The 25,637-nt window shown below is 35.3% G+C and overlaps 1 protein-coding gene across 4 annotated transcripts; it reads left to right on the forward strand.

Annotated features, from left to right (window-relative positions):
* The first annotated feature begins 853 nt into the window (after positions 1-853).
* LOC109807982 (Peptidase M50 family protein) lies at positions 854-23,160 on the forward strand. 4 transcript variants are annotated; one of them, XM_083075041.1, is made up of 11 exons: positions 854-1,122; positions 1,200-1,265; positions 1,356-1,422; positions 1,739-1,837; positions 1,998-2,101; positions 9,733-9,880; positions 18,945-19,025; positions 19,121-19,582; positions 19,668-19,706; positions 19,863-19,985; positions 20,778-21,771. In XM_083075041.1, the coding sequence occupies exons 1-11, from the start codon at positions 1,004-1,006 to the stop codon at positions 20,787-20,789; spliced, it is 1,320 nt and encodes a 439-aa protein (XP_082931167.1). In that variant the 5' UTR covers positions 854-1,003; the 3' UTR covers positions 20,790-21,771. The 4 variants fall into 4 exon arrangements, with proteins under 4 accessions (XP_082931167.1, XP_029129283.1, XP_020226345.1 ...); XM_029273450.2 differs by lacking the exon at positions 20,778-21,771 and adding an exon at positions 22,663-23,160 and having other exon boundaries at positions 863-1,122; XM_020370756.3 differs by having other exon boundaries at positions 864-1,122; positions 19,668-19,985.
* Positions 23,161-25,637: the final 2,477 nt, after the last annotated feature.

The following is a 25,637-nucleotide window of genomic DNA, read 5'->3' on the forward strand; positions in this document are numbered from 1 at the left end:
CTGAAACCTTTGCTCCAATTATTAGACTTGAAGCTATTAAAATTATGTTAGCTTTTGCAGCTCATAAAAATATAAAAATTTATCAAATGGATGTAAAAAATACCTTTTTTAAATGGAATTACTAAAGAAGAGGTATATGTTAAACAACCTCTAGGTTTTGAAAATCCTGAATTTAAAAACTATGTTTTCAAACTCAATAAGGCTCTTTATGGTCTGAAACAAGCTCCTAGAGCTTGGCATGATAGATTGAGCAATTTTTCACTTGAAAATAACTTTAAGAGGGGCAAAGTTGACACAATTCTTTTTAGAAGAGAGTCTAGAACTGATTTTATTGTTGTTCAAATATATGTAGATGATATTATTTTTGGTGTTACTAATAAATCTTTCTGTAAGGATTTTTCAAAGTTAATGCAAACTGAGTTTGAAATGAGCATGATAAGAGAACTAAAGTTCTTCTTAGGTCTACAAATCAAGCAGATAGATGAAAGGATCTAAATTCATCAACAAAAATACATCAAGAAACTTCTTAAACAATTTAAGATAAATGAGTGCAAGCCAATGCCCACACCCATGAATCCATTTGTGGGTTTGACAAAAGACGAATATGAAACATCTGTAGATCAGACGAACAATTTTAGACTAGGAGGGTTTTGTGATGTAAACTATTCCAAAAATAGAGTTGAAAGAATAAACTAAGGTAGAGGATCACTTCTTGAAAAATTGTCTCATTTTTCACATTTAGAACTTTATATATAATTTTTCACGAGAGAAAAACTTTATATATTAATATTAATAATTTTTAAATACCTTTCAAGATACTTCGATATCACTTCAGATATAATTTTAACAATTTTTTTATTTTTTATTTTCCGCTTATCAGAAACCAAAACATGCTTCCTAGACATTTAAAACCTTCCTCCCTAACAAACGCCTCCTCTCGTTGCCTCGGTGACTCCACGAAATAAGCAACATAACATAACACCATTCATATTCAACTTCGGCGATGGAAGTGGAAGCCAGGCGAATCAGGAGGTTTGGGCCCCAAAGGCCCACACACCGCACTCTTCTCCCGCTTCACGCTTCTTCCTCCTCTCACAATGTTTCCAACACCGTTTCCTGCTGGTAACGTTCTTCTTCTTCTTCGATTACTTCATTTTTGCGTCTCTCTGTGTAAAATTTTGGGCAATGTCTAAGTGCAGGTATTGCGACTACAAAATCTCCATGTTTAACAGACCTCTTTTCCACTTTGGTCGCCGATACTCCAGGTGACACTTTCTGTTTCTGCACGCACCTTTCCGCTTCTTGATTTTGTTATTTCGTGTTTCAGATTGTTGCATGCATGGCTTATGTTTCAGGTTTTTCAAAGTATGGTTTTCAATTGGGGTTGGGTTTGCCCTTTCTGCGTTGCTTGGAGTTACTTTGGTGAGAATTTTGGTTTTTCTGAATTTCTTTCTCGTTTTAAATATTTGAGTAAGTAGTCAAATTGGTTCGTGAAAGATACAAGGCCTCGTATCAGTTCTTGAATACATTTAATCGGCGAATGAGTTCTTGAATATGTATTCGATTAGTCAAATTAGTTATGAGGACTAATTTGAGTTAGGAAATGCATGTTCTGGGAGCTTACAGGGGATTTTCATTCTTGAATGACCGATATCTTTGAGGGTCTCTTTTGGCTATTTACTCTAAATATTTTGCTCCTTGGATTTCAATTAAGTTATTTAATGCCACACTTGCGCAGATTCTCCTTTGGGAACTAGCCAGAACATTGCATCTTTGTGGTGGCAGTAATAAACTTGGAAGCTTTGCCAATACCTTGTTTTTTGGCTTCCCTTCTTTGGTTAGCAACTTCATTTCCTCTTCTTTTCAAATTTAAATTAATTCGATATTTGATCCTTTGGAAGGAATAACAAATACAAGGAAAATATGACTACACGTGGAAAATGTGAACAATCTTTTTCTGTCATGCTTTTGTGAACCAATAAACGCTTCTTATGCAGCTGCCTGGTTTAAGCTTAACACTTGCTGATGCTGGCTATATATGTGTTTCTACTGTCATATCTGTCGTAGTGCATGAATTTGGTCATGCAGTTGCTGCCACAAGGTCAGTTGTCTTAGAATTTATTGCCTATCTTATTAAAACTGAGAGTCATTATCAACTAGTGTTACTATGTTACATACCTTTGGATCCCTCTCATCTATTGCTCCCTCCAAAAACTAAAATATAAGAAACATATTGGTGTTTAGTTATCTTAGGTGAGTGAATGTGTAAATACTAAATAGACACATGCCTTCTACTAAACTCTAGTCAAAAGTATTCCTTTTCCACAACTTTATCTAAGCTAAAGAAAATCCATGATTGAGATGAACATGAGAGAACTTCAACTGTTTTTTGCATTTTAATTGCAACATTTACTAATAACCATTGAACTTAACAAAGATTTCAGAGATAATTTAGGAGTTTGAGAAATGGAATTGACTAATTCTATCAATAGTTGTCTTACACTTAAACGTTGATATATTTCCCTGTAATTGATTCATACCAGTACTCTACAGTATGCCTACCAAATCACTCATATGATATGCCTATTACTTTGGGTGCACCCAATTTGCAATACAACATGAGTCACAAAAATCAGAAATTTTATTAACAGTAGGAACATGAATATTACAGGATTTTAAGGCCTTAGTTAGTGCATCATGATGGGGATGCCGTGACCGCAAGTGCCATTGTTTGTAAACAGTAGGAACAACATTTGTACATGTTTCAGTAAGAAAAATACAGGATTTAGGGAAACTGGAAACTGAATTTTCTATAATATCATCTTTTAGTGATGCACTCTTTGCTAAAGATGGATGAAACCGATAAAGACCATCTTCACCAAGTTTTCCTTCAAGAAGAGTCTCGTTCAAATCCTGTGATTTGATAAAACAAGAGTGAGGATAGAATACAAAATAGACATTGTTGTCTTTAGCATACTTGGAAACACTAATCAGATTTTTGGTTAAATTGGGAACAAGGAGAAGATCTTTTAAAGACAGAATAGTAGAGGGACGAATGGGGGACCGAAACATATTAGAACCAATTGAGGTAATAGATGTACCTTGACCATTAGCCATAACAATATGCTCAGCTCTAGTAAATTGAGCACTTTGAAGTAAATGCTATGGATCGGGAGTGGCATGGTGAGAAGCTCCTGAATTAGGAATCCATGTTGTGGCAGTGTTCAAGATTGGAACAGTTCGCTGAGAAGAGGATGCAGAGCTCGGATGAGCTTGCTGAGTGGCAGATGGTGCTGCTGGGAGTGCAAAACCAGGTGGTGTGAAGCCAAAATTAGGTAAAGTCGACCCAAAGGAGCCACTTAATGCATGAGTTGGCCACTGTGGTGAGCCTGGGTGTCCAAAGACATTGGTTGATCCATGAAAAGGTAGAATTCCAGTATTAGGAAGGAAGCCAAAATTTTGAGAGCCATAGCCGGTTTGAGGTCCAAGACCAAGACCAAAATTCTGAGGACCATAACCAGTTTGAGATCCAAATCCAAGGGAAGTGTAGGGAGAGAAATTAGGACCAAAAGGTAATCCAAAACCACCAAACGACTGTTGATAGCATGTTGAAGCTTCATGTCCTCTTTTATGGCATATTTGACACTGAACTGATGATCCACGATTTTGGCCACCGCGTGAACCACCACGACCACGTCCTCCATCACGGTTCTGACCAGAAAAACTTGCATTGTAGCCACCCTGAGATTCGAAAGCAGAGTTCTGAAACATATTCGACTGAGAATTTGGCATTTGTGATTGCTGAAATGCCAGATTCGCATTTGGAACTCCATTGGCAACTGAGGTAGTTTGAGCCAGATTTATTGTCAAAGGCTCTTGTATTACCGACGTTTTGGCTTGTTCCAACCGCGCTTCTTGAGCAAGAATCATAGTTTCAATTTCACAAGGGGAAAGAACATCATCACGACTAACAAACGCTGTAATCGTGGAGATTAACGAATCATATTCAGGTGGAAGGCCTCCAATAATGCATTCAGCATGCTCTCTGGGTGAAACAGGGCTTCCAATTGAAGCAAGAATTTCAACTATAGTGCTGATTCGAAGGAGATATTCAGAACAGGTTCTGGTACCCTTCTTGATGGTGCGAAGTTCAAGTCGGAGCTGTGTGACTTTGATTTTAGTGAGAGAGTGAAAATGTTGAAACACCATATCCCAAACTTGATATGAATGATGACAGGAAACCACTCGCGCTTGAATTGAGTCGGAGAGTGTAGTTAAGAGCCAAGAAAACAGAAGCGAGTCCTTGCGATCCCATGTGGTGTATATAGGATTAACATTGTTTGCATCATGATCTTCACCGGTAAGGAATTTCATCGGAATCTTCGGATTGACAACAAACCTCTCAAGGTCATGAGCACGAATTACAACCGTGACCTGTTGCTGCCAGGTCATGAAGTTTTTCTCATCAAGTTTACACGTGACACTTTGAGAGAAAGTGTTTGAGACAGTTGAGGAAGCCTGATTGGAAGCGGAAGCCATTGAACAAAGAGAAACAGAAACAGAGAAGAACGCGCAAGAATATTCAAGAGCTGAAAGACGAAGACAGCAAACAGCACAAGAAAAACGCAGCGCAAGAAGAGAACCTCGAACCAGAGCAAAAAACAGCGAGCGACACAGTCAACCAAACGCAATGCAACCGACCAAAAACCAAATGCAATCAGTGATAGCGAAATAGCGAAACGCAGCGAACAAGCATCAATGAGGCAATGATGAACAAAAAATGAGACGAAAATCACGCAAACACACCAAGATTTGCGATTTGAACCGAAGAACAGGTGCGACACAACCAATCGCAGCCAAAAAACAATGCAGAAATCATCGTTCACGAGGAACACTCAAGAACAACACAGACAATCAGAAGATCGAAGACGAAAAAGGGAAAAGAAGAAGTAGTTCCCGGACCCTAGCTCACGATGATACCATATGAGAGAGAGAGAGATTTAGAGAATTTAGTAAAACTGTATTATTAATAAAAAAAGATTTTGTTCAAGGACTACAACAAACATATATATAGACATAACAAACTTCTAACTACTATAACAGCTAACTAACTTCAATACACTTAATAAAGGTATTTATTATTCTATTCTCTAATACTTAACAAAGATTTCAGAGATAATTTAGGAGTTTGAGAAATGGAATTCACTAATTCTATCAATAGTTGTCTTACACTTAAACGTTGATATATTTCCCTGTAATTGATTCATACCAGTACTCTACAGTATGCCTACCAAATCACTCATATGATATGCCTATTACTTTGGGTGCACCCAATATGCTAGTTACACAACCTACAAGGCTGTCATAATTACTGAATTAATTCTTAAATATTAACAATGAATTATGATAATGGTTATGATCATTGTCAGACTACCTTTATGTAGTGTGGTATGGCGCTATCAAAGACTTGTGAGGAAATTAATTTACTTATCTCATACAAGACCTGATGTTGCTTTATTGGTAAGTCTTGTCAGTCAATTCATGCATGCTCCCTGTGAAGAACATCTGGAGGCAGTTTATAGAATCTTAAGATACCTAAAGAATGCTCCAGGAAAAGGTCATATGTTTTTTTCAAAAAAACGATCAAAGGTCCATTGAAGCCTACACTAATGCAGACTGGTCAGGTTCAATCACTGGTAGAAGGTCTACTTTAGGGTACTGTACATCTGTGTGGGACAATCTTGTCACATGTTGAAGTAAAAAACAAAATGTAGTTACTAGAAGTAGTGATGAAGCTGAATATAGATCAATGGCTCAAGGAATTTGTGAGATGATGTGTGTTCGAGTGTTTAGGCATAAGAGAGAAAATGAAAAGATCTAAGTAATATTTCTGTATTTCTGATTTATATTTTTCATACATACAATGAGAGAGCAAGTCTCTTATTCACACAGATAAGTCCTAGAGCAACTGTGTGAAAACAGTTGCAACAATTCTAACAGAAAGCATAACAAACTAATCAATCCTAATGATTCCTATTAACAGTCCCGAGAGTCAGTTAAAAACTGCTCTCTTACATCATACTTCACAATGTGGCTGAAAAGAGTTCTAGAGGAATTATGAGTGAGTATAACGATCCATGAAGTTATATTGTGACAGCAAAGCTTCAATAAGCATTGCACAAAATCCAGTGCAACATGACAGAACTAAACATGTGCAGATTGATAGACATTTCATTAAGGAAAAACTTGATAATGGAATTATTTATATGCCATTTGTTCCTATGTCACAGCAAGTGGTGGATATACTCACCAAGCGTCTTTTTGGGTCAAATTTTGAGTTCTTTATAAGCAAGTTGAGCATGATGGATATCTATGCACCAACTTGAGGAGTGATGTTGCTGGTTTTTCCCTAATTTTGTACCAATTATTTCCTTATTTATGCTTTTATACCATTTTAAAAAAGTGGGTTTGAGTCTAACTCAACTTTCCAAAACCGGTTTGTAAAGTGAGGATTGCTCCCCACTTATATACACTATTATGGCATAATCTCTAGTTGATATGAGATCTCCAGCACTTTATATTAAAATTTTAAAATTACATGGGGCATTCATGAATCAAGTGATGAACTGATTTGCATATCATAACGTTTTAAATTTCATGATACGAAATTCATTTTTATCATAAAGTGCCTTTTTGTTTTAAAAAAAAAAAAAACTTAAACAAACAGGCACAAATCCCTATAAAATAGCTGTTAACTGACACTAAAATAAAATGAAAAGAAAAGTATGCCATGAAAAGTGTCAGAAAAATTATCTCCACAAGCTAGTGGGTATGTCTTCAATCATAGTAACCAAAGTCCTAATTATCACATGTATATTACTCCCCTCCCCTCAAGAAAAAATAAAAAAGTGCATGTATTGCGCACCACCATAGAACTATAACTTCACTCCTTTCTGAAAACCTATAATTGGGCATTTGGGAAATTGCTTCAAACTCTGGGAAAAATTAGTTTTCACCAAAAACAACAAATGTGCACCACAAATATCTAGAAGCTGCGTAGTGTAAAAATAAGTGGCTGCTAGAGTGGTAGTTTATGAATCAAAGGAACACACAAGCATTCAGGAAAAATAGTTCTGCCTCCGTATCACTATAACTGTGAAGTGTTAACCTTTGATATTTAGACTAATCCTGTTATGCAGTATCACAAAAGAAATACTCAAGTTAGACGGGTCCTGGACTTCCATAGATGATTAACAAGAATAACGTTTTCACTGTTTTGGAAACAATTGAAGTATTGAACTTAAATATGATTTGCAGGATAAGGCTCAGAAAGCTAAATTTTACTACCGATTATAGTCTAGTAAACCTGGAAGAAAGTTCTGTGAAAACTTCTCTATTATGAATGTTTCAGGATAATAGAAATTCATGGTTCTGAGAAAAATGTAGAAAGTGAAACTAATGTAGAGAAGATAGATCCAGAGAGAAATATTGAGTGTTTCAGCAATAATTTGAATCTTTTGTTCATTTCTTAGATCAGTACTATGGCCTTTGTTTACAGAGTACAGCGGCTTGCTTACCAAGGTGCTCAATCTGTTATAGGCGACAGTTTCTGTTAACAGAATGTTAACAGCTGTCAATTATTACTCAACTACTAATTAACTGTTGACTAAACGTCAACACTACTCCCCAAGAGATATCCAGAGAGAAACTTGAGTAGCAACAATTTGGATCTTCCATTCAGTGCTTAGCTCAGTACTAAGATCTCTATTTGCAGAGTACAGTGGCTTGCTCACCAAGGTGCTCAACCTTTTACAGGTGACAGTTATTGTTGACAGAATGTTAACACTTAACAGCTGTCAACAACTAATCAACTACTAACTAACTTTTGACTAAAAGTTGGCACTACTCAGTGTTGCAACAGCTGAAGCTATACATCTATCATTCCTTCCCCGCCCCCCAATTCAGGGTGATATAGAAGAAAGCACCCTGAGTTTCTCTCAAATGTTGAAACCTTAACTTGAATAGAGACTTTGTTAAGATATCAGCTATCTGACCCAAAGCTGGAATATGTATTACAACTTACAACAAGTGACTTGTTCTGCACTTTTTCTCTAACAGAATATCTAGCTTCTTGTGTTTAGTCTTGCCATGGAAAACCTTGATTATGACACAAGCTGCTGCACTCTGGTTGTCACAGTTCACAGACATAAAACTGTGGATCAGATGTGTAGTCTCCTCCATATTTATGGAGTTTGCACTTTGCAACTGCGAGACATTGGAGTAGAAAATAGAAATACCTTTGAATTCTGTCATATTGTCTTTATGCATCTAATCTCTAATATATTTTTCTTGAGAAAACATCATGGTTCCATTATATGGATGTTTAAGTTCAATACCATGAAAATAATCCAGATTTCCAACTGTTTTAGGGCAAAAACAGCATTCAGCTTAGTGATTAGGGACTGAATGAAGAATTTCATGTGATGATTATGTTATCAACATTTATGAAAAGATAGATGCAAGGAGGAGCATTCCTTAAAAGAAGCAATGAAGGATCACATTTGCTGTGAATAAAACCAAAGCCTATCAGAGTGTTGGTAAATCTGTCATACCATGGCCTAGGGACCTGTTTGAGCCCATAAATGACTTTTTGCAGGCTGCACACTAACTGATTGTTAGAGACTTCACATCCTGGTGGTTGATTGGTTATGATAAATAAGGGTATTGCTCTTTTTGAAGAAAAAATGGAATTTCCTGATATGAACAAGTTTTCGAGAAAAAAGTTGCTATTGATATTGGTGAGGGAGTGACGATAGATAATGGTGGGAAAAAGAAATATAAATGGATGATCCCTACCCATAAACTAGACTCATTCTTATTCCCAAGTATGTTAGAAAGCAAATGGAGAAAAAAGGCATAACCCCATGATAAAAAAATATTTATCGACCTGAGTGAGTTGGATTAACTGCTCCTTGTATCCCATAAAATGTATGTTTGTTCCTAATAAGGAGGGATCCTAACACCTTAGGTCTTGTTTGGTGGTCAGTATAGGATAAAATAAACTATTTTGTATGGTTTCAATCAATTGTTTGCTGCACTGGCATAATGTGATTAACTTATCCTATTTCCTATCGTTTTGGGTCAATATAATTTTTATCTTATGGGGGAGTTGGGTTAGGAAACAATCATATAGATGTTGGGTCACTAGACTTGTGTGCACTATATGTATATTACAATAATTATAGTTATTTTTTATAATATATTACATTATGCATTTAAATAAATTATTATTATTATATATAACAAATATATGTTATAAATGCACCAATATATATATATATATATATATATATATATATTAGAAAAATATGCATAATTTGATTACTTTCTTCAATTTTGACAAAATTCGAAATAAACATTTAAGGTGATACAAAATTATAATTCAATGGTTGAAACAATAAAATTTACCTTTTATATAAATTTATTGATAGTGTATATTTATAATTTAATCCCTCCCCATATATATATATATATAATTGACATTTAATATTAAAAGTATAACATGAATTCAAGGGTGTGTATCCAATGATCATTTCAGCTGTAATGTTTTATTATTCTTTTATTTACTATGTGATCATGCAGATACCAAGAACCCCAAATTTAGTTTTGCTTGAAATGACAAAAGCTAGATTCTCATGATTTATGCTATTGCACCTTTTCAATGGAAAGCAGTGAGGGAATACAAATAGAGTACATTGCCATCTTCATTGCCATTCTATTTCCTGGTGCTCTGGTTGCCTTTAATTATGAATTGTTGCAGACATCACCTCATTTGACTGCCCTCCGTGTGTATTCTGCTGGCATTTGGCACAATGCAGTTGTAAGTTGATACAAAATAGGATCCATTGACACTATTATCATTGTATCAAGGATTGACACTTGTGCTACTCAGTAACTTTGTTTATGTATTATAATTTTTGTCATTTTCATCAAGCATATCTTTGAAGTAGCTTTCACATGATTTTGCAGGGCTAGAATTTATGAAAAAAGTAGACATTAATATATATTGTTAAAGAAGGGAAATCAAAATGTTAGGTTGCTTGATTGTTATAGAAAACTTAATTTGTCTTATTTCACCAAACTTTAGTTCATGGTAGTTGTTTTAGCCATATAATTTGAAGGTTTTCCAGGCTATGGCTCAATTATTATGTTCTGCACTATGCCTAGTTGTTTAAGCTTTTAGGAGATCTAATCCCTGCTAATTGCGTCTATGGCCAATTGTTTAGGAGCTCAATCCTTGACATTTTTCTGTCTTCATAATTAAATTGAGTTTCAATTTCCCTTTTCACCATAAAGTATAGCAGGCTTGTGCTTTGTTCACATTTCAAGCTTAACAATGCTTGTGCCTGAGTGGGTTGTAGAGTTAGTCCTTGACAACTTCCAACGAGAATACAGTACCAAAAAGTGGCTGTAGAAAACTGTCTTTCAGTTTGTTACTTTAATTTTCTGTAACAGGTTATATGCCAAGAATTAGGCTTTTTTAATTGTCTTTTCTATTCAGACAGGAAATCCCTTTTACATTGATCATAATTACATGAGAGGATTATATAAAGATGACTAGAAGAAATCCTGATCACCCTAATTACAAAATAATGTGTTGGAATGATCACATATTTTCCATGGCCATGGAAAATAAGAGTCTAACAGAAGTCATCTTTGGCTATAGGAGAAAAAGTGTCAATATAGTCATGGCCAAAGACTTAAGTATAACCTTTTTCCACCAAATGAGCTTTGTAGCAATCAATTTTTCCATCAGGGCCAACTTTAAGGGTGTAAAGCCATCAACACCCTAGACGGCTAGAACTGATTTTCCAGGAGGAAGAGGAACCAACTCCTAGGTACAAATACTTTGGAGTGCACACATTTTGTCAATCATTGCTTGGCATCATTTTGTGTGGGATAATGCTTCACCTGGGGAGTTAGGTATAGACATAGATGACTTATGGCAAGTATAATGCAAAGGGGAAAGACAATGATAACTTAAGCCAATATAACAAGGAGATGGCTTGTGAGTGGACTTGGTACCTTTTCTAAGAGTAATGGGTTGGTCAATAACAGATGGTAGTTCCAAATCTAGTCAATGTTATCAAATAACCGTTATGGTGTCGCCATAAAGGTATAACGTGGTGTTTTTTAACCCCTCCACCATTCGCTATCTGTTTTTTCCCATTATATAGTGGCATCCACCATATTTGCCATGGAACCCACCATATCTGCCATGGCGTCCGCCATATCCGCCATGGCCATGGCTTCATGGTGGTCATGTCAGAAGTCCTCCTCATCCTCTTTTTTTTCTCATCTTTTCCCTTGTGAAGCTCCTAAATTGCGAACAAACAACTACGGTGAGCCTTCTTAGGTAGGCCACTAGCCTCGTCGGTGACTTGAACCATAGTGGCCTGAGCTTCAGAAAGTTTTTCGGCCAACAAATCTGGCGACCCATAAGAGTTCTTTTTGTTTTCTATTTGTTTTTTCTTCTTCCTTCCATTTCTTTCCTTTTCTTCGTTTTCTTTCATCTATTTTTCATTTCTTTAGATGCTCATCTCTTTCTTTCTCTCTCTCTCTCTCTCATTTTGTGTGACTATTCTTGTTCTTCATCTGTTTAATGTTTTTGTTCTCGATTTTTCAAAATTTTGGAATTTAGTTACCTATATTTTAGAATTTCATTATCATGTTTTGTTATGTTGTTTTCTATATTAAACCTATAATGTTGTTCCCAATTTTGTTTCACTTATAGTACAATGGTAAGTAATAAGCATCCAACACTAAAGTCATGCATCATAAAAGTTTTTTATTTTTTGGTTTTGTTTTTAATATATATATATATATATATATATATATATATATATATATATATATATATTATTTTTGTCCGCCATAAGCCGGCACGCCATCCGCCATATGTTTATGGCGGATTTTTGACTTACCGCCATAGACCGTTATCTGTTATTGATAACCTTGAATCTAGTGAAGGAGTTGGTGTCAAGGTGAGTATAACACAACCTTTTCAGTAGTATCCTTGTGCATGTTCAATAGTTTTGCACCAATGACGTTGATATGTCTGAAGAGGTTGTACAGTTGGAGGAGCCTCGTGTGGAACATCGAGATATACGTGTGATTCATTTAGAGGAATAGAAGGTAGATAGATAAGAGTATCAATTTGCTAATTGACTTGCATTTGTGACTTAACAAACTAGTATGGGACAAACTCAAAAAATGAGACATTGGCAGAAATAAAATAATGTTGAAGAGTAGCAGAAAAACAACAATAACCTATTTATGACCTATGATACCCAAGGAAGGCAAATTTGATGGCCTGAGCGAAGAGTTTATCAATGCTTGAAGTGAGATTATGAACAAAGCATGTGGAACTAAAGGTACAGGGAGCAAGTGGATGAAATTGTGTATAAGGAAAGAGAACAGATTAGGGAACCTGATCATTGAGGATAGAGAATAGGCAGTGAGGACAACATCACCTCAAAATCACGATAAGACACTTCCATGGAGTAGAAGAGTTCAGTGGTCTCAATAAGATTTTTGTTTTTGCTCTCAGCTCCCCATGTTGTCGAGGAGTGTGTGCACAATATGTTTGATGGAGAAACCTTTAGATACCATAAATTGTGAAATGTATGAGACAATTATTCATGTGCATTATCACTCCTAAGGGAACATATAGAGACTCCAAATTGTGTTTTTATTTCACGATAAAATTTTCAAATATAGAAAACAATTCATACCTGTTTTGCATTAAATTTAAAAACATACAATGAGAAAAATCATCAATAAATGTGGCAAAGTACTTAAAACCAAATGAACAAACAATATGGGAAGGATCCCAAACATCAGAGAGTGAACTAAGGTGAGAAAATTGGAGCATATGCTTAGGAGGATCTGAAAAGCTAGTAGTAGCCATGGTTAGCTTAAAAGGGAAGACAGGTGTGTCAGGAAACAATACTGAAAGCACACGGGAACGCAAATCAAAGTTTTTAGATCAAGGTGGGGGTGGTAGATCTAAGGTTGCCATAGGAGGGCAAGAGATGAAACTACTAGAGGAGATGATGGTTGTTTCTCTTCAACTAGCTCCAATTTGCTCTCAATCTTCATCCATGAAACTCCAAAGCTTGAAAGAAATTCGAAAACGGTGGAGGAGGAAGATGATGTGCGTCACTTCAAGTGAAGATTAGCAAGAATATGAAAAACTTGTCACAAGGAGGAATTCCTTGATAAAAATTCATAAGAAGAGATTTTCTCCAAAGAGAGAACTATCACTTTTTAGAGAGAACTTTCAATATTATTTCTCACAAATGATTTAAAAGTACACGATCATGGGAGGGAACATGTATATATAGGGTTTGGTAGCTTGTGGTGCAAGTTAAGCTAACCTAGGTTAAATGTAACCTAGGTTAGTTTAACTTGAACTCAAAATTACTAACCCTAGTTACAATTTGAAATCCAAAAATTCCCTTCTAAAAATGTCACTATCCTAGATTTAGAAGAGTCAATAGAAGCTTGCCACATGGCAAGGCAAGAAAAGATAAAGAAAGTGTGACTCATGTCAACATCCTAGATCTAGAAGAGCCAATGGAGGCTTGCCACATAAACAAGGTGCCAAAGGTGTTACTAGACAAGGCCATGTCTTAGAATAGTGGATTTAAGCCTAACTCAACCCTACAAAACTGGCTTGTAAGGCGAGGGTTGCTTTCCACTTATATACTATTCAATTGCCTAATCTCTAGTAGATGTGGGACTTGAGTTTTTTCCAATACCATGTGACATGTTGGCAACTTGAATGACTTATGAGACATCTTGTCTCCTCCTTGAGTTGGACGTCCAAACTACTTGTCTCCCACAGGTGGACGGCCATCCACTTGGACCATGCATTCAAGGTGTTCATGGGCCATTCAAGCCCAATAAATCTGTATCTCCTTTTTTAGTTGTTATGTTTTAGGAATTCTGTGTCAATCTTCAGCACACATAACTCTTATTTATAATGAAAAAAAATAGGGGTTTACATGATATGATTAGCTAAATATGATTAACCCTAATAAATCTTCACAATATCTTAACACTCCCCCTCAAGTTAGAGCATATATATCATATGCACCAAGTTTGTTACAAAAGTAATCAACCCGAGACCCTTTAAGCGATTTTGTGAACACATTTGCTAACTGGTCACTGGGGTGAACAAACTCAGCTGTGATCTCTCCTGAGAACACTTTCTCTCTTACAAAATGATAGTCTATTTCTACGTGCTTAATTTGCTTGTGGAAGACTGGATTGGAGGCAATATGAGGAGCAACTTGATTATCACAGATGAGTTTAGTTCCCTAAGTGTCCCCAATTTGGAGTTGCTTGAGAAGTTGTTGTTGCCATGTAATTTCACTCATAGTTGCTGGCACAACACGATATTTTGCTTCCACACTAGATCTAGCAACTATATTTTGCTTCTTGCTTCTCCATAAAATCAAGTTACCTTCGATTAGAACATGATAGCCAGTGGTTGACCTTTTATCTAATGGTGATCTTGCCCAATTAGCATCAGAGTAATAGACAATTTTGGAATTGCCTTTGTCCTCATATAGGAGTCCACAACCCAACACCTTGATATATCTAAGGATCCTTATGATTGTAATGGCTATCACGAGGATTGTTGATAAATTGGCTTACCACACTTATTGGGAAAGCGATGTTTGGCCTAGTGATAGTTAGATAATTGAGTCTGCCAATGAGTCTACGATATCTTTTCAGGTCATTCAATGGCTCCCCCAGACTCGGAAGAAGCTTGATGTTGAGGACCATCAAAGTGTCATTGGGGCGACAATCAACCATACTAGACTCAATGAGAATGTCTAGAGCATATTTCTGCTGGGAAATGGCAATACTGGAAGTAAATTGAGCAACCTCGATCCCCAAAAAATATTTAAGAGGGTTGAGGTCTTTCATTTGAAACTAGCACTGAAGGTGAGATTTAAGGCGACAAATACCATTGGATTCATCACTAGTAATGACAATGTCATCAACATATACCACTAAATAAGTGCAAAGACCAAATGAGGAGGGAGAAAGAAAATAGAGTGGTTAGCCTCAAATTGAGTCATATCGAACTCAATTAAGGTCAAGCTGAAGCAACCAATTCAGGTACAAGGAGATTGCTTCAAGCCATAAATAAAACGACAGAGGCAACATACAAGGTGAGCGTTACTAGAAGTAGTAAAGTTGGGGGCTGGTCCATATAAACCTCTTCGTGCAATTCACCATTTAAAAATGTATTTTTAATATCCAATAGGTGCAATGACCAATGACAAATGGCAGTCATAGTAAGAAACAAGCGAACAAAAGTCATCTTAGCTACGGGAGAGAAAGTATCCCCATAATCAAGGCCATAGATCTGATTATAGTCCTTGGCAATCAACTGTGCTTTAAAGCGGTCAATAGTGCCAACCGGTGCAATCTTCACCGTGTACACCCATCGACAACCAACCATAGACTTTTCAGGAGGCAAAGGCACCAACTCCCATCTGTCACTAGTTTGTAAAGCATCCATTTCATCCAACATTGTCTGTCTCCACATAGAATCAGCCATAGTTTCACTTGTAGACTTAAGAATAGCAACAAAATTTAAAGAGGAAACAAAAAAAAAAAAATAGGAAGGAGTCAATCAATGACAAGAAAGAGTATATGCATATAATGGGTTAGGATTACATGTAGATTGAATACCTTTGTGGATGGCAATGGGAAGCTCGGGTAAAGGAGGTTCAGGTGTAGGAAGCATTGTCAGATGGCCATTTGGATCAAGAGATGATGCCGGAGGATGTGTACGTTGAACCACCTGTGGATGTCGTGTCCTTCGTTGAAAAACAAGTAATGGTGGTGGTTTAGCAACTACAACCAAAACTGGAACATTAGGTTGAGCATCCAAAGGAGGATGACTGTCAACATCCTCATAGAATAAAGGAGAGAGGACTCAAAGAAAGAGACGTCAGCTGAAACAAGGTACCATTGAAGATGTGGACAAAAGCAACAATATCCTTTCTGGAGACGAGAATATCCAAGAAAGATATTTAAGGGACCGTGCAAAAAGTTTATCTTTTCCAAGGGTGAGATCATGGACAAAACATGTACATCCAAAGACACGAAGTGGGATAGGATAAAGGTCATGTTTTGGATACAAGATGGTGTATGGAATTTGATTGTTGAGAATAAAGGAGGGCATGCGATTAATCAAGTAACATGCAGTGAGAATTGCATCGCCCCAAAAGCGAAGTGAAACTTTATGATGAAGGAGAAGAGTACAAGTTGTCTCAACCAAATGATGGTTTTCGCACTCAGTAAGGCCATTTTGTTGTGGTGTATGAACACAAGAGGTCTGATGAAGAATACCTTGTGAGGAGTGAAGAGACTGGAATTTGGAAGACAAATATTCTTTGGTATTATCAGTTTGTAAAATTTTAATTGACGTCCCAAATTGAGTAGCAATTTCTATGGAAAAACTTTGAAAAATATTGAAAACATCATAATGGTGTTTTATTAAGAAAACCCAAGTGCAAAGCAAAAAATCATCAATAAACATAACAAAATAAGAATAACCTAAAGTTGAACTAGTTTGACTAGGTCCCTAATTATTAGAGTGAACCAGAGTAAAAGGTGACGCAACACATTTAGTGACACTAGATTTATAGGATTGATAAACATGTTTCCCTGATTGACACGACTCACATTGAATGGAATCGTAAAAAAACTAGGAACTAAAAGATGCAATTTCAACAAGCTGGGGTGACCAAGACATTGGTGAGCAAGATCGACAGAAGTGGAGACACAAGCAACTGGTAGTGAAAGATGATACAATCCCCTAGACTCATGTCTTGCTCCAATCGTTCGTTCAGTACGCCAATTGTTGGGTGACAAGATTACTAGACTTAGCCATGACAGTGACAGGTGAGGGAGATTGTTGGGTTGCCCAAAATTGAAGGAAATTATGATAGTTAAAGGCAAAAATAGTGACATTTGTAGAAGAGACAACATTGATCACTTGGGTAACATTCGTTGATTGTAATCGACGTCAAGTCTTTTGTGACAAGTAGCTTCAATATGACCAAAAAAGCGACAATAATTACACCGATTATGTTTTCCACGACTGCCTCCTCATCCACTACCTTGATCAGATGAGTGTGAAACAAAAGTAGAGGAGTCAATAGAAGATGGAGAGAGATTGGTCACAATGAGGAATGGAGAGATGCAACAACTGTTCACTATTTGAAATGAGGTAGAGAGTGACCGGAACCAAACAGGGCCAAGCAAAGGCCAAACGAAGCCAAATACGGTCGTCAGAGGCAATTGACCATAGTCAAGGGGTTGTTGAAAAATGATGTCACGCACAGGTACTGTCCATGCACAATACTGTTCGAGCAATAAAAAAATTCTAAGCTCTAGGTACTATATTGTGATTTAAGAATTGTGTGTCAATCTTCAGTGCACATAACTTATTTATAATGAAAAAATAAGGATTTACATGATATGATTAGCTAAGATATGATTAATCTTAATAAATCTCCACAGTATCTTAACACTAGTTACACCCTCCCTAAAATACTAATTACACCCCTAAAATAAAAATTATGAGGAAATAAATTCCTACACTACTTGACCCAAAAATTCAAGGTCAAAAAAATAAGGAAAAATATTTACAAGAAAAAAAATATACATAGACAAAATGGAGTTTAGGCCTTCTACCTTCATCACGAGACCATTCCTCTTGCATCCTCCTTGCATTACCCTTGTAATAGGACCTTTGGAAGGCAATGTCATTAGCAAGCTAGGTTCAATGAGAACCACCCTGAATGGTGGCTGGACGCGCCCGCTTGCACCTTAGAAATGTTGCGTGTAGGGGCTGTTTGGCTCCTTGCAAAGCCTCTAGGCTTGGCATTTTCATGTCATTGTAGATTGGCAAAACGTGTCTGATGGTGGTGGTGGTTGCTGGATATGCAGCAGTGGTGGTCAGAAAATCTTGCCAAAAATTGTCGGTACAAGAGTAAACAACAGAGAAGAGAGAGGTGAACCAAAGATTGAACATGATTCACCAAAATTTTTGTCACTAAAGACGGTGGGTACACTAGGCAGATACAGTTAAAAATACTCCTGTTAGGCTCTAGATACCATGTTGAAAGTAAAGAGCAGAGGCATAACAGATGAGCTGATTTGTTGTTTTACTACACCATGGGATAGGTTTATATATATGTTCAATTCACTCAATAAACATGATTAGGGAATATTTTGTTTCCCCTAAACAAGATATTATGCATAATTACTAAATATCATGATATTATTCTCAACAGAAAACAACATAAAAGCTACCAAGCAATATCATGGGTGAGTGGTAGATAACACTCAACACCATGTACAAGCCTTAGGTTCTAAAGTGGTACTTTTGTTGAAATAAAATTGAACTGATCTTCTCAAACCTTGACTGGCTATGCATGGTATGGTTTGCATCTGGTATGACAGTTCACTGACTAGATTTGAAGTACTGAGTTTAGAGGCTTGACTGAACTTATCAAAGGACTGGCTCCCAGTTGAATCATTTGGCCTGACGGATCTGGTCAAGTTTTCTTAACATGTACACCATAACTACAGAATAATTACAGCTCGCATGGAAATAATACTATTTAATGATATTCTAACATATCTTAAATATTTCTTGTTGAGTTCATTAATTGGTGTAAATTTGATTATTTTTCTGTATAGGTGTCATTAGATCCAGAGTTTCTATCCCTATATTTTTATGTATCTATTCATTTATGTGTATGTGTATGTTATTTTTCTTTTTTAGTTTGATTTTTAAATGATTCAGATTGCTAATTGAATTTCTACACCTTCAACCTTTTTTCTAGTGTTGTGCAGCTTGCGGACTGGCATTATTCCTTTTGCCCATGATCTTGTTTCCCTTTTACAGCAGTGGTGATAGTCCCATGGTACTTTTTCTAAATGTTTTTAGGTATATCATTTTCTTTGCTTGTTGTGTATCATTCTCTCTCTTATTGCATGTTGGTGGCTACATGGGAAGCAGGTTTTGAACGTACCCCCAACCTCTCCTTTGTCTGGTTATTTAGCTCCTGGTGACGTTATTCTGTCAGTAGATAATGTACCCATCAGAAATGCACAAGAATGGTTGAAGCTTAACACATTGACATATAATGTTAAGCTTAATAATGTAAATGTTTCTCAGCGTTCTGGAGAGTTGGTGGTTAATAAAATGAAGGGTTACTGTATCCCTAATTTTATGATGGAAGAAAGCAAAATTACTGAATTACTGGAAACTCAACGTGCTTGTCCCAGTGAACTCACTGCCTTTGTAAAATCATTATGCTCTGCTAATGTTACGCTGGATGATGGTCAAAGCAAAATTGATCTTTTAAGCAGAGGAAGGAGTATGTACTGCTTAAATGCTAAAGATGTTATTAAACATAAAAGGTGTGGTGATGACTGGGGACCTGCTACAACAAAGGGAGGTGGCTGTACATGCTCTCAGGTAGACAACTATTTTAATGTTTCTGACCTTTCTAAATTATGTCAATGACTATAGCTACTGAAGGTTCTCTTGATATTTTTCACAGGATGAATTTTGTTTAGCTCCAGTTCAGGAGCCTGGATTGGTATGGATTGAGATTGCATATTCAAGTCCTCATGAATGCTTATCACATGTACAAAACAGATTTCCATTTTCTGAAACTTCTGGTGTTAAGGAAACTAATTGTGGTGGGGTTTTTATTTTTGTTGGTGATGTCATCTCAATGGCACGTTCAATTCAGCTAACTTCATATCAGCCTCGCTGGGGACCGCATATTGTTGCATATTTTCCAAATTTACTGGAAAGGATTTTAATATGGACATTTCATGTCTCTCTAGCTCTGGCTCTTCTCAATGGTTTGCCGGTAAGTGATTAATATTTTGTTGCTTATGTTAGTCATTATCAAGCATTGGTTCTGCATTTGTAAACAAGTTGATATTGTCCATAAATATAGTATTAGCTATTTGTTTGATGCCTTATTGTCACGCGGACAAAGACATTAGAAACTTCACCTCAGACAATATTAGAATTCTTGAGAAAAAGAGAGAGAGAGAATTCTAATATAAACTGTATAATTTGTATTATTATAAATGGAGTACATCAAGCCTCGTATATATAGGCAGCAGGAATCATTTCAGATAAACTGAATCCTAACAGAAGCTTATCAGAATTAAAACAGAAAAGAAAGAATGTTACACTACAGTAGATCCATTGAATGAACTTGGGCATACGTGAGTTAAGTTATCTAAAAAGAACACAATCAATTGAAGGTGACTGAGCAGGACTGAAGAACACATTCAGTTTGTCCTGAATATATTTAAACCTTGTACTTGTAGGAGATAGAGCTTTAGTTAGGATATTTGCACATTGTTCATCTCATGGTATGCGTAGTACTTTAAGGTTGTTGTTGATGACTTTTTCCCGGAGAAAAAAGATATCTAACTCCATGTGCTTGGTTCTTGCATGAAGAATAGAATTGTGGGATAGAGCAACTGTACTTAGTTTATCACAGTAGATGCTAGGGAGGTTAGTATTGACATATAACTCTTGCAAAAGAAATTGTATCCATAGAGTTTCAGCAACAGTAGCTGCTAAACTCCTATGCTCTGCTTCTGTGGTTGATCGGACTATAATAGTCTGCTTCTTTGACCACCAGGATATGAAATGATACATGAACCAGAGGTTGACCTCCTGTCATTTGGATCAGAGGCCCAGTCAGCATTGGAAAAGGCAGTAATCTGAAGATGGTTAACAGATTTTGTTGGCTGTAGAAGAATACCAAGGTTGGATGCACTCTTGAGATACCTTAAAATTCTCTTGACAGCAACCAATGAGTCTCCAAGGGGTGCTGACATGAACTGACAGGCTTTATTAACAGAGAAGGCAATTTTTGTGAGTGAGTGGCATATTGAAGAGAGCCAACCACTGATCTATATAGAGTTGTGTCTGCAAAGTAATTTGAATCCTGTTTGGAAAGCTTGAGACCACCAACCATAGGAGATGAAATGCTCTTTGCTTTAGCCATTTTAGCTTTTTTCAATAAGTCTTGAATGTATTTCTTCTGAGTAAGAACCATAGAACCATTTTTCAGCTTATGGACTTCAATGCCCAAAAAAATATTCAAGATTACCAAGTTGTTTTAGTGCAAACACATCATTAAGTTGCAAGGTGAGATGTTGAAGTATCTGCTGAGAACTTCCGGTGAGAATAATGTCATCTACATACACAAGGAGATAGATAAGATTAGACTTATGCTTGTAAATAAACAGAGAAGGATCTCTCTTACTGGCTGTAAACCCTTTTTGTATAAGAGTAGTTTTGAGCTTTTCAAAAGAAGTCCAAGGGGCCTGTTTTAGGCCATAGAGAGCCTTGTGCAGTTTGCAGACAAGAGACTTGTCAGAATGTTTAAACCCTTGAGGTTGTTGCATGTAAATATCCTCATGAAGTTGCCCATTTAGAAACACATTGTTAATGTCAAGTTGCTGAACAAACCAATTTGAAGTTATTGCTAAAGTAAGAATAGTTCTAACAATGACAGACTTAATCATGGGAGAAGGTTTTTGTGTAATCACAACAAGGTTGTCGGTGAAAACCTTTAGCCACTAGTCTGGCTTTGTACATGTTAATTGTGCCATTTGGGTTTTCTTTAATTCAAAAAGCTCACTTATAGCCAATAGTTTCTCTGTTGGTAGGTAAAGATACAAGAGATTAGGTGTTATTTTTTTAATCAATGCATCATATTTTTCTTGCATAGCAGTTAGCCAATTTGAATCTTTGAGAGCTTCTTTAACATTCTTAGGTTCAACTTGAGGGATTAAGGTAGAAGGAATAGTCCTAAGAGCATTGGTTTTCGATCTAGTAGTCATGGGATGAGTATTTCTTCTTAATGGAGGAGGAAGAGGATTAGATGACACAGTATTTTGACTGGATTGAGTGACAGATTGACTTGGAGAGTAATTGGAGCGGGTAGGTATAGGGTTAGACATATCGGAGAAAAGGAGAGGACTGTTTTGGTGGGGAAGCACAGTGACAAGAGATATAGGAATATGTAATTGAGTTGAAGATACATGAGAAGAGAAGAGAAGAGAGTAGAATAAGGAAAACGAATTTCATTAAAGATGACATCCTTGGAGATTATACATTTACCTGTAGATGTCAGACATTTGTATCCTCAATGTAAAGAAGGAATATCCAAGGAAAATGCACTCTTGTGATCTAATTGAAAATTCTCAAATAGTTTAGGGATTTATTGAATAGTTAAACTAGCAACTTATCCCTAAACTATTAAGGATTTTTAGTACTCGATGGAATTCTGATGGAACCTCAATTAAAAATGATTAATAATGTTGAAAATAAGATGTTATAGTTTAAAGAAAAATGATTTGGTTTGTTTGTGCCCTTAGAAACTGCTTTCGTTGATGGAATGACCTAGATTTAAAGAAATGTGGAATGTGTGTGAAAGCCTTTTGGAGTATTACTTCTTAGAAGATGCTTTTTTGTTTCTATTGTTGAATTTCCTCTAACAGTGATGATATTGTCAGGTCTATTTTCTGGATGGCGAATCTATTTTAGATGAAACTTTATCCCACTTTTCTTCGCTAAGCCCAAGGAAGAAGAAGAAGGTTCTTAGACTGTGCCTTCTCTGTGGGTCACTTATTTCTCTTATTGTGTGTTTCCGGGAACTCCTTTAGTTGTCTTTTTTATTTTTTAATATATTCATTTTCTTATTTTTGTAACGAGTATGGGTACAACTCAACTCCTTGCAAAAATATTAAGGTCATTCAGGTTTTGAAAATCAAATCTATTTTCTGTTTTTTAATTCAGTTTCAATTTTTTTAGTTCACAATTTTATAGTTTCTGGTTTAGTTATTAGGCATAAAAAATAATTGGTAATTCACTGGTTAGGCCTTCAATTTGCTTTTGAGCAAGGGGCATTCCACACACTTGAGTGCATAATTGCACCATGGTTATGCAGAACTTTTGCAAATTTCTGTAATTGTGAAAACCTGCAAAACATGTTTCTTTAACGGTCTATAGCAGCCATACTCTTTTGAATGCTTATTAGAAACTAATTCCCATTTTTACGGATGACCATAACAACTAGTAAGGCACAATAAGATTACCAGCAATGATTGAACTTATTTCTATATACAATAAGGTCATAGTTATAGATAAAGCACATAATAATTGGCACCAACACATCAAACAATTGATACATCACATGCTCCATGATCAAACACTACAATTTCACTTAGCACCGACTATCATTCTTTAACAAAACATTGAATTAGTACACCATCCATCCCATCCCACGACTTTGTCCAAAACCCACACAATTCCATATTTTTACAGTATCTCAACCACTATTGATAGGCAGTGCAAGCCTCTCGCTGCTACAGATCGTTAGCAATAACACGTTGTATCAATGTGCTTAATTTTCCATGTAAATAACATACGACTGAAGAAATTCTTGCTTACACCAACGTGATTTAATTACCGTGTATTGGATTTATGACTTAAATTCTATAGACCAGCATCATGTTTCTTCTGCACATAAAATTCCCCCTACAAGCCAATCGCTTAAAACTAACCCGATTTAAGACCTCTCAAATAGGGCACTTTGAAGTCAATAACTCCAGCGCAAAGAGGAAGTCCTGACGAATTTAAGTCTCCTCTATAATTATTGACTCAATTGTAAATACCAAGTAAACAATTTAATATGCGAGGCATTTTGGCGTGAGTATGTCAAAAGAAACTTTGCATGAGGCATCCCTGCTTCCATCCAAGGGCAGAAGGCAAGAGATAGACTGAAAGATCAATCCGGCCAACTACCACCAACGAGTTAAACAAAGCAACGGTTAGAAATAGAATACACGTAAAAAGTGTAAAAAAAATGAAAAACATTTTTTTTTTGCTTTTTAAGTCAATGTAATATAAGCTAATTTTTCATTTTGGTCTTATTAAAAAAAAAAAAGAGTAAATTATACTCTTTTCTCCTAAGAAATATAAATATGATATTGCTTTATCCTTTTATGTTGAAAATTACAATTTCCTTTTTCAACAAATTCCTATGTATAACACTTTATCCATTTTTATTTTTATTTTTTTCGTTTTAAGTTTCATTAAATTCCATTGAAAAAAAGGGTTATTACTAAAAATATTTTTTATACTAATATCCCTTCAATGATTTTACATCATCCTCTCTTCTTATGTTAAAATAAATATTTTTTTTAAAAATAAATTCAAGTATATTATACTTTAAAAATTTATCATCTGATTTATGTATTCAATTATTATTTTAAAATTATATAAATTTTACTAAAAGTAATTATATATTAAAAAATACTTTCACTGTTAATTTTAGAAAATATTTTTAAAGTTATATATATATATATATATAATTATATATATAAGTATAATGAAATCAAATATAAGTATTAAAATAATATTTAATCATCGTAATTAATGAAATAGTATTTTTATTATACAGTATTAATTATATATATATGTATATATATTAATAGTAATATATAAGTATTAAAGTATTATATAATTGATGTTACTAATAAAATATTTTAATAATATCTAAAAATTCTAATATTTTGTGATGAAGTTTATTATATTTAATTAATATAATGTAAAAAGATGTATATTAAAATCTATTATTAAATAAAATATAATTTTTACAAAATGATATATATTATAGTTTTTTATTTCATTTATTATTTAATAAATTAATTTAAATTTAATTATATATTTTACATTTAATCAAGTGAATGAATGATAATTACCTAAAAGTATTTTGAAGTATAATTTAATTAAAAGTATATTTTTATGAATAATTAAATTAAACTTGGTATCGATAGTATTTAACGCACCTTTTTAAGACAATTTAAAAACTTATTTTTCAAGCAAAACATTTGTTCCCAAGGAATTACAATAGTCCATATAGAACTATATGGTTAAAGAATGATCTTAAAACAAATTTGTGACATCAATGTATAAATTGTAGATGATGAGAATTATTAGAGAGATGGTTGATGCTTCTTTTCAACTAGTCTCAATGTGTGTCCAATCTTCTTCCATGGATTTGTATACTTCAAAAATCGAAAATGGTGAAAGAGGAAGGAGTATGGGTTACACCACTTCTTTGAGAAGATAAGCAAGAGAGGTGAAGAACTTGCCACAAGAGAGAATTCTTTGATAAAAGTTCATAAGGAGATAATTTCTCTAAGAGAGAGAGCTAAACTTTTGGAAGAGAAAACTTAATGTTTATTCTCATAAAATGCTTAAAAGTGATGAGTTACATTGGAGGAAAGGTATATATAGAGTTTGGTTAACTTATGATGCAAGCTAGACTAACTTTGGTTAAGTGTAATCAAGGTTAATTAACTTGTACTTAAGATAACCAACTCTAGTTACATATTTGGTGTGACTAGACAAAGCAATGTGCTTTATTGGAGTTTGTTGGAGTTTTGCAAGGACCATGAGACATTTTGTCTTCTCCATGAAAGTG

This window comes from Cajanus cajan, chromosome 5 (genome assembly GCF_000230855.2).
Source record: "Cajanus cajan strain Asha chromosome 5, NIPB_CcT2T_4, whole genome shotgun sequence".
Taxonomy (NCBI): domain Eukaryota; kingdom Viridiplantae; phylum Streptophyta; class Magnoliopsida; order Fabales; family Fabaceae; genus Cajanus; species Cajanus cajan.